This window comes from Dendrobates tinctorius, unplaced genomic scaffold, assembly GCF_039654945.1.
Source record: "Dendrobates tinctorius isolate UK_male_01 unplaced genomic scaffold, ASM3965494v1 ptg000151l, whole genome shotgun sequence".
Classification (NCBI taxonomy): Eukaryota; Metazoa; Chordata; class Amphibia; order Anura; family Dendrobatidae; genus Dendrobates; species Dendrobates tinctorius.
Window position 1 is genome coordinate 24,409,600 of NW_027361818.1, and position 10,958 is coordinate 24,420,557.

Consider the following 10,958-nt stretch of genomic DNA (forward strand, 5'->3'; position numbering starts at 1 on the left):
TATCATTTTTTATGTTTTGGTGCTTTTATATAACATAAACTATTTTATAGAAAAAATATTTGTTTTTGCATCATTTTATTCTGTGAGCTATAACTTTTTACTTTTTTGCTGATGACGCTGTGTGGAGGCTCGTTTTTTGGGGGGACAATATGTTTTCTGCAGTTCCATGTTTATATCCTTTTTTTTGATCTCATGTTATTCTACTTTTTGTTTAGCGGTATGATGATAAAGCATTGTTTTTTTCCCTTGTTTTTATGGAGTTCACTAAAGAGCTTAATTAGTGGGACAGTATTATAGGTCGGGTCATTACGGACGAGACAATATCAAAAATGTGTACTTCTATTGTTTAGATTTCTTTTATTCAAATATTTATTGTGATAGAATAAATATTGATTGTTTATTATTTTTTTTTAATATTTTTACAATTATTTTATAATATTTTATTTCATTCTAAGTTTTACACATTTTCCCAATATAGAACAATCATTTTGTGCAGCCAGATCGCTTCTATAGTACGCAGATCTGTCAGTGCTGCATGGAATTTACACTAACCTTAGAGACTTTCATGCACTGTGCATGACAGGAAGACACTTCGCTCTGGAGACCCGGATGTTGTCATGATGACATCGGGTGCCCATAACAGCGATTGGGACCCCACATCACAGCAAGGGGTCTCCAATCCAAAGGCAGAGGGGCTATCAGAGGTGACAGCCCTATGCCTGCTCCCAGAATACTGAGATTGTGCTTCATCACAGCATTTCGGGGGTTAATGTGCCGGAAGCAGTCTGTGACTGCTCCTGGCACTTAGCGCTAGGTGTCAGCTGTGAAAATCAGCAGACACTGGTCCACGATCTGCCGCACACCACTCGTGTGTGTGAACGATTGCCGGTGACGTACTATTCCATCCATGGGAAATAAGTCGCTGGTCACATGGATGGAATAGTACTCCAATGGCAGAGAGGGGTTAAACCAATTTTTGGATAATCTATAATGAATGAAGCATTTGCACTTTCTAAATATTATTTACAACAAAAATCTATTTATCTTAGGTTTTCTATTATGCCCTTATATCAATTTTGGCCAGTTATTTATCTTTTTCATTGTGGACCTGTATTCACCTCCATTATTCCAATAATTTTAATAATGTGTTTTTATGTTTAAATCAATAAAACTTTATGTTTTAAATATTTAGTATTAGTCACTTCAATTTTTTGGTTTCCATAAAATACTATACGGGAACAAATAATGTGTTCATATGTTTGTTAAAGTAAGTGCAACCCATTACATATGGGTAAATCATATATAGCTACTCAGGACTAATTCATAGCATATATGAAAAAAAGAAATATATTGTTTATTACCTATAGCAACACAATTGTTTATTCTACACACAGGAGAACAATCTGACTGCAGTCACAGAATTTTTCATTTTAGGATTTCAAGTCAATCAAAATATAAGAATATTCCTGTTCTGTGTTTTACTTTTTATTTACTGTGGGACAATATGTGGGAACCTCCTGATCATCACCCTGGTGTCCACCAGCAAGAACCTCCACACTCCAATGTACTTCTTCATCTCACAACTGTCCATCAGTGACATCTTGGTGATCACAGATATTGTCCCTAAAATGCTCCACATATTACTGAATAATGGGGCGACAATTACTTTTATTGAATGTATCACTCAGTTTTATTTCTTATGTGCAACAGAAACCTTTGAATGTCTTCTCCTTGGTGTGATGTCTTATGACCGATATGTGGCCATCTGTAATCCCCTTCGTTATACTTCTATCATGACAATTGGATATTGTGTGAAATTGGCATTAATCTGTTGGTTGTTTGGATTTTCCATTGTTTTAATTTACATGATTACAACAGCAAAACTAAACTATTGTGGACCAAACATCATTGACCACTTATTCTGTGACATTGTCCCTTTACTAGATCTTGCCTGTTCTGACTCCTTTGTTGTTTACTTTCGAATTTATTTAGTAAGTATTCCCATTGTCTTAATTCCAGCCACAATAATTTTTGTGTCTTATACTTATATAGTTTTAGCAATCTTAAAGATCTCATCCAGTACGGGTAGACAGAAAGCCTTCTCCACCTGTAGCTCCCACCTCATTGTGGTCACCATATTCTACTGGACTCTGTTCAACGTTTATATCATCCGAACAAAAGGTCGGACTCTCACAATGAGTAAGATCCTATCATTGTTTTATACAGTGTTTACTCCTTTAGCTAACCCTATAATATACAGTCTTAGAAATAAAGACATTAAAAAAGCTGTAGAACAAGCAGTTTATAAGTATACAGCCTAGAAAATTCTCACTAATGTTTTAAATATTACCGAAGCTAAAAATAATGAAACTCAAGCCCTCAAACTATTTGTCAAACTTTATTTTGTTAGATTTGGTTAGAAATTATATGTGTCCTCCAGGCCCCTCCCATCAGCTCCTGGATCATTTTGCCACTTGGCTTCCACATTTTCTCTCCTGTGACATCCCTACCCTCATCATGGGAGATTTAAACATCCCCATTGCTCTTCCCCTCTCACCATCTGCTACTCACCTTTTATCTCTAACCTCCTCATTTGGCCTTTCGCAGCTTACTAATTCTCCAACGCATGAAGACGGAAACTCCCTCGACTTGGTCTTCTCTCGGCTTTGTGCAGTGGATGATTTTGCAAACTCCCCTCTCCCGCTCTCTGACCACAATCTTCTTTCATTCTCTATCAAGAACTGCCAGGCTGCTCAGGTCACCCCCACTGTCCATACTTATAGAAACTTACAGGCCATTAACACCCACAAACTTATGAAGAACTTGCAGTCTTCATTGGCCCCTATCTCCTCCCTATCATGTCCTGATTCTGCATTGAAGCATTACAATGAAACACTTCAAAGTGCCCTGGATGAATTTGCGCCCCCTATAAATAGAACACCACAACACAGATGGCGACAACCCTGGCACACCCTGCAAACACGTTTCCTGCAGCAGTGCTCCAGCTGCGCCGAACGTCTGTGGAGAAAATCCAATCTACACAAAGATTTCATCCATTATAAGTTTATGCTTCGAACATACAACACTGCCCTTCACCTCTCCAAACAAACCTATTTCAACACCCTCATCACTACACTGTCCAATTACCCTAAACGTCTCTTTGACACTTTTCATTCTCTACTGCACCCAAGAGTACAGGCCCCAACCATGGAGCTCCGAGCTGACGATCTGGCCAATTACTTCAAAGAAAAAATTGACCAGATTCGACAGGAAATTATCTCCCAATCCCCTCACACCATGCACTGTCCTCCCTCCCCCACTGCATGTAGCTCACTCTCTGATTTTGAACCAGTCACAGAGGAAGAAGTATGCAGGCTCCTTGCATCTTCTCGCCCAACCACTTGCACCAGTGACCCATTTCCGTCACTTCTCCTCCAGTCCCTTTCCCCTCCTGTCACCCCTCACCTAACTAAAATATTTAACCTCTCTCTCTCTTCTGGTATTTTTCCCTCCTCATTTAAGCATGCCATCATACATCCACTACTTAAAAAACCATCCCTCGACCAAAACTGTGCCTCTAACTATAGACCTGTCTCTAATCTTCCCTTCATCTCTAAACTCCTGGAACGCCTGGTCCACTCCAGTCTTATCCGCTATCTCTTTGATAACTCTCTTCTCGACCCTCTCCAATCCGGTTTCCGCTCTTTATACTCTACTGAAACTGCCCTCACTAAAGTCTCTAATGATCTACTAACAGCTAAATCAAATGGTCATTACTCCATGCTAATTCTGTTGGATCTCTCTGCAGCATTCGACACTGTGGATCATCAGCTCCTCCTCACTATGCTCCATTCCATTGGCCTCAAGGACACCGTTCTCTCCTGGTTCTCCTCCTATTTCTATGACCGCCCCTTTACTGTATCTTTTGCTGGCTCCTCCTCCTCTCACCTTCCCCTTACTGTTGGGGTTCCTCGAGGATCGGTTCTAGGCCCCCTCCTCTTCTCCTTGTACACTGCCCCTGTTGGTCAAACAATCAGTAGATTTGGTTTCCAGCACCATCTCTGTGCTGATGACACCCAATTACACGCTTCTTCTCCTGACATCACGCCAGCCTTTCTAGAAAACACCGGCGATTGTCTAAACGCTGTGTCTAACATCATGTTCTCACTATATCTGAAACTGAACCTGTCAAAGACTGAACTCCTTGTGTTTCCTCCCTCTACTAATGTACCTATACCCGACAATGCCATTTCTATGTGTGGTTCCACTATTACTCCCCAGCAACATGCCCGCTGTCTTGGGGTCATACTTGACTCCGAGCTTTCCTTCGCCCCCCTCATTCGATCACTGGCTCGCTCTTGTCATCTGCACCTCAAAAACATCTCTAAAATTCGACCTTTTTTACTTTTGACTCTGCAAAAACTCTTACTGTTTCTCTTATTCATTCTCGTCTCGACTATTGTAACTCTCTTCTAATTGGTCTCCCTCTTACCAAACTCTCCCCTCTCCAATCTGTCTTGAATGCTGCAGCCAGGATCATATTCCTCACCAATCGTTACACCGATGCCTCTACCTTGTGCCAGTCATTACACTGGCTACCCATCCACTCCAGAATCCAGCACAAACTTATTACCCTCACCCACAAAGCACTCCATGGCTCAGCACCACCCTACATCTCCTCCCTTGTTTCAGTATACCACCCTACCCGCGCCCTCCGTTCTGCTGATGACCTGAGGTTAGCATCCTCAATAATCTGAACCTCCCAATCCCGTCTCCAAGACTTTACACGTGCTGTGCCAATTCTTTGGAATGTACTTCCCAGGTCAATACGATTAGTCCCCAATCCCCACAATTTTAAGTGTGCCCTGAAAGCGCATTTATTCAGACTGGCCTATCGCCTCAACACATTAACCTAATCTATCCCTGTGTGGCAGAGCCAAAAGTTTTTACCATAACCAGGTTCCCCGCATCATGTTCCCACATACTTTATGCATCCATTAGCCCTCTGTGTCTGTACTGTTACACACTTATTATGGCTGGTCCATACAATCAGGGCAATTGTTACCACCCACCTTTCGTGTCTACCTCTTTCCTCATAGACTGTAAGCTTGCGAGCAGGGCCCTCACTCCTCTTGGTATTTGTTATAATCTACTGTATGTGATTATTGTTATGCTGTAATGTCTATTGTCTGTACAAATCCCCTCTGAAATGTAAAGTGCTGCGGAATATGCCGGCGCTATATAAATAAAATTTATTATTATTATTATGTGTCTGTTGTATAAAAAAAGAAATATAAAACTATATTAGCTCAATAAAAAGTTAAATTATGCTTGTATAAATTATTAATTATTATTAACGGTCTTCAGCTCAATCATGAGCAATGGTGTCTTGATGGATGAACGCTCTGTAGGAAGATCGATCTTGTGCAAACATAGGTATGTCCACCTGAGTCTTCTCTGCTGTTATCTTGATTGTGTCATGCCATTAGATTGCTGGTCTTCCTCATCGCCTTTTTCCCACTATTATTCTGATCATGATATGTTTCTCCTGTCATTGCTCTCTTCTGATAATGTGTCCAAAGTTGTCAAGTCATAGCTTGGTGATCCTTGCTTCTAGTAAAATGTCTGGCTTAATTTGTTGCAATTTTTTTTATTCTTTGTGCCATCCATGAAATTGAGAAAATTTTATTTAGTAGCTACATTTCAAAGCCATTGTGTTAGGCTTCGGGTTTCTTTCCCTGCACTGGAGGAATCCCGAGCTTTGCCTTCTGCAGTCTCTCATTCAGTCCCAACCGCAGAGGGAGCTGCTCAGTAGAGACGTCGATCCCAGTGTCTTGCTCAGGCTATTGCTGTCAGATTGGTTGAAGCTGCCACCTCTGGTTCAGCTATAGCAATCCACACTAGTCAGCAGCGAGCAGCTCTTGGGACTAAGTCCTTCTTTCGGTCTACTGAGCATGCTCATGGGACGACCTCTCATTGGAGGCCAGAGGTCACATGCTCAGGTCCTATTGCTGCTCCGATTGGACCACTAGGAAGGTCTCGGAAGGCTACAACAATAAATGGTTTGCATGGCCGCCCGGCCATGCGCTAATATAAAAAACTATAGACCATGTGGAGTGAGTGTTGTATGCACATATGAATGTCTCTGGTGAATGACTCATTAAAGACACCTACCCTTGGTATGCATGTGTTGCTCAGCCTTGCCTGTTAGCACCCAGGCTGAGGTGCAGGTAGGAGGCTGAGTCAGGGACTGGCATCAGCGCCAAGTGGTGGCTTTGTCTGTACGCCACTGTGCACTTGGTCTTCACTCTACGGAAGCCAGCGTTTATTAGTGGCATCCGCATGTGTGACGCCACACGCTTAGTAGGTCTAGAGGGATTCTGACCCTGTGTCCTTGTGGCAGAGTTCTATGACCATATACTAAGCGTTCACTTTGCTGAGCTCTGTGAGCTTTAACAGGCTACGACATTTATGTTCCGCGGTAGTGCGGTTCTGTTAAGGAAAAGAGTCTGCCTCTTTACATACTGGGTGACATTAACCCGCGTATTTTCTTCTCTTATACCGCCATATAGCATCTGTCATTACAGAGCAGCAGTTGACATCTCTGCACGGTGGACCCCAGGCTGTGAACGCACCCTTGTACCACCTCTTTATTATTTGGTGCGTTCCGCCAGTCCTAACACATTGTTTCTTCTTCTGTCTTGTTGCTGTGTTTGTATAAAATCAATGTGTTACGAGTATGTTAGGTCTAGCAGTGGTATTTCCAACATGTGTCATGGATTTCTCTCCTGATGCTCTAGATCACCTGTTAGCACCACTATGATCTGGATTGGTATCTAAAGGACAATGATGTCGTTTGATCCAGTGGTAGAACATGGAGGCCTGCGTCCTACAAGATGTCAGTGTCGCCGAGATGTCGTTGCATTATTTATGATGTTGACTGTGTGCACAGGGGATAAAAGACTAGGTTGCTGTTGTTGTTGAGGGAACACTTAAGTGAGCAATTTTTTTGCAAAGTTTAAATTTCGCAAATGTGGCTAGATTAGTTTCAATGAGCACATCAAGGGCGCTATCACTTTTTGAGAATGTTTTAGGGAAATTATTGCTTTTTTCAGCGGAACTCTTGGGCTATTACTTTATTGCCGCACTCTGAGGGCATTGTTACTTGAAGAGGGCACTTGGAAGGCATTTTAACATTTTATGAAGCAGATGAGACAATTTTAGTTTTAAGGGAGCATTAAAGGGAACCTATCATCAAGGTTTTATACCTCAAAGTAATCCTATCTCTGTAAATGAACTATAATATTGATTACACCCTTACCTTTACTTTAGATTTCTGGTTTATATTTTAGAGAAGATTTTTTTAATTGATATGCAAACAAGCCACAAGTAAAGTTGGCTGGCACTACACTTACTGCCTTGCTGCCTTCCTTCCTTATTCTCTGCCTGCCGCCTGCCTTCTATCAGTGTTTAACAAGTCGCTCTATTTTCAATGACCTGCCTCTCCAACCTGCGATCTAGTGCAAGCAATTTACTGTGTGAGAACACAAAGTGGGCACTACAAATTAGAACACAAAGTGGGCACTATTACTGAATGAGAACACAAAGTGGGCACTATTACTGTGTGAGAACACAAAGTGGGCACTATCATTGTGTGATAACACAAAGTGGGCACTATTACTGTGTGAGAACACAAAATGGGCACTATTACTGTGTGAGAACACAAAGTGGGCACTATCATTGTGTGATAACACAAAGTGGGCACTATTACTCTGTGAGAACACAAAGTTGGCGCTATTACTGTGTGAGAACACAAAGTGGGCACTATCATAATGTGAGAACACAAAGTGGGTACTGTTAGTGTGTTAGAACACAAAATGGGCACTATTACTGTGTAAGAACACAAAGTGGGCAATATTACTGTGTGAGAAGACAAAGTGGACACTATTACTGTGTGAGAGCACAAAGTGGGCACTACGAATGAGAACACAAAGTGGGCACTATTACTGTGTGAGTATGCAAAGTTGGCACTATTAATGTGTGAGAAAACAAAATGGGCACTATTACTGTGTGAGAACACAAAATGGGCACTATTACTGTGTGAGAACACAAAGTGGGCACTATTACTGAGTGAGAACACAAAGTGGACACTATTACTGTGTGAGAGCACAAAGTTGGCAATATTAATGTGTGAGAAGACAAAGTGGGCACTATTACTGAGTGAGAACATAAAGTGGGCACTATTACTGTGTGAGAAGACAAAGTGGGCACTATTACAGTGTGAGAACACAAAGTTGGCACTATTACTGCGTGAGAACACTAAGTGGGCACTATTACTGAGTGAGAACATAAAGTGGGAACTATTACTATATGAGAACATAAAGTGGGCACTATTACTGTGTGGAGCACATTAATGAGTCATATTACTATTGGGAGAACCGAGAAGATATCTATTATTATATGTAGCTCAAAAATTAAAACTTTTACTGTTTATGTTACAAAACTTGACACTTTTGCAGTCTGATGAACTATTACTATGTCTATCACTATCTTCCTAGCACTATTGTTTTTAGATGCCGTGGAGCATTAACACACATGTAAGTCCAGGTAACAGCAATGTGTGTTGATTGGAGAAGGATAGGGAGGGTTCTGGACTTCAAGGCGTCCTTCAAAATTTGAGTCTCTGTCCTGGTATGTTACCTTTCCTGGGCAAAAAAGCCTACAAATTATGGGACAGAAATGGACCAGCATAATACTTAAATTCACCTGTGGCTGATGTGACTAGAAGTCCACATGTCCAAAAAGTCTTTGATACAAATAGAAAAAAACCAACATATCCAAGCTATTGTGAACAGATGTCAACCAAAATATGCATATAACCCCAACACACCCCTAACCCTAACCCTAGCCCTAGCCCTAACCCTAATGGGAAAATGGAAATAAATACATTTTCTTTTTATTTTATTATTTTTCCCTAACTAAGGGGGTGATAACGGGGGGTTTGATTTACTATTTATGGCGGTTTTTATGTTTGGCAGCTGTCGCACGCCAAAAGGCGCTTTTTATTGTAAAAGTAGTTTTTGCATCACCACATATTGAGAGCTATAATTTTTCTATATTTTGACCCACAGAGTCATGTGAGGTCTTATTTTTTGCGGGACGAGTTGACATTTTTATTGGTACCATTTTCAGGCACGTGACATCTTTTGATCGCTTTTCATTCTGATTTTTGGGACGCAGAATGAACAAAAACCAGCGTTTCATGAATTTCTTTTGGGGGGTGCATTTACACCATTCTGCGTGTGGTGAAATGCATAAAGCGGTTTTATTCTTCGGGTCAGTACGGTTACAGCGATACCTCATTTAGGTCTTTTTTTATGTTTTGGCACTTTTATGCAATGAAAACTATTTTATATAAAAAATAATTATTTTTGCATCGCTTTATTCTGCGAGCTATAACTTTTAGGGAAAGAGACCCCCGCAGCAGCGCTGCACATTGCGCTGCTGTGCGGGGCTCAGGGAACCTCCCTGCCGATGCTTCCCTTTAACCCCCGATACACCGCGATCGTGTTTGATCGCGGTGTGCAAGGGGTTAACGTGTCGGGGGCGGTCCATGACCGCCCGTGACACATTGTGCCAAGTGTCAGCTGTGATAATTAGCTGACACCCGGCCGCGATCAGCGGCGCTCACCACATGAGCGCCGCTGATTACACTAGACGTACTATTCCGTCCTTGGGACTTAGGTCCCAGGTCACATGGACGGAATAGTACGCCCATTGTAGGAAAGGGGTTATTGTGAAAAATGCACTGTTTTACACTTACAGAACAATCCACGAGATTCATGAAATGTCATGCATTTGCTGCTTTTGATTCCACACTTTTATGATTGGAACAGTGTGGCGATCACCGCTAGTAAAGACAGAGAGTGTGACAGTGGACAGCGGTCACCACCATCTTTGAGAAGGGCATGCAAGTGATTGGCTTGCTTTGTGTGACATCACTGGGGCTATAAAAGGGCGTGCACGCCGACCGCCATCTTACTTCTGCTGATCTCAGAATAGGGAGAGCTGCTGCTGCTGCTGATTCTGTAGGGAGAGCGTTAGGCAGGGAAGAAGATACCTGCTTCTGCTGCCAGCGATTTTGCCTGTACAACACACCAGTTACTGTGCAGTGCAAGGGGCGGCTATATTTTTGTGCATCAGCTCTGTTGGTTATTAGGCTGCCTTATAAGGCTCCCTGATAGCTGCATTGCTATTTGTACACTGCTGTGCAAACTGCTTTTTTAAAAGCAAAAATACTTTTCTTCCTCTTTTCCGCCCATTTACCAAGCGTTCATTTTTCCACACTTTTGGGTGCAGCAGTCCTGCTTATTAGGCTGCCTGCTGCCATATTTGGGACTGAGAGCATCATTGTCAGCTTGCTAAAATCTCTCAGGAGATTCAAGTCCTCCCCAGTCCTATATAGACATTTTATACACCATCCAATTTCATCCTGTTATATTGAGGTGTAATCTACACTGGGCCTGAGATAATAGTTCAGTGTCCTCAAGTCTGTAGCGAGATTCAAATTCTCCCCAATACTATATACACTTTGCACCTTGTTTTACAGTACCATATTGCTGGTGGTATTTTGGGTACATTTTCTCGAAAATGAGGAAGTGTGTTGGAAGAGGCCATGGAAGTGGGCGGGGGTTCCCAGCTGGTAATGATGGTGTTAGTGGTGGTGGTGGATCTGCTGGTAGTGGCAAAAGCACAACAGCACCTAATGCAGGAGGTGTTGAGCCTGCGTCATCGTCTGGCTCCACAAGGCCTCGAAGGCTCCCTTTTGTGGGAGTAGGTAAACCGCTTTTAAAGCCGGAGCTTCAGGAACAAGTTTTGGCTTACATTGCTGACACAGCCTCCAGCTCTATCGCCTCCTCTTCTGAAGTTTCTAAAAATAAAAGCACTGAGTCGTCATT

The 10,958-nt window shown here is 42.1% G+C and overlaps 1 protein-coding gene across 1 annotated transcript; it reads left to right on the forward strand.

Moving 5' to 3' along the window:
- The first annotated feature begins 1,255 nt into the window (after window positions 1–1,255).
- On the forward strand, window positions 1,256–2,321 carry LOC141050087 (olfactory receptor 5G9-like). The gene is made up of 2 exons (XM_073546916.1): window positions 1,256–1,267; window positions 1,368–2,321. Exons 1-2 carry the CDS (start codon window positions 1,256–1,258, stop codon window positions 2,319–2,321), a joined length of 966 nt encoding a protein of 321 aa, XP_073403017.1.
- Window positions 2,322–10,958: the final 8,637 nt, after the last annotated feature.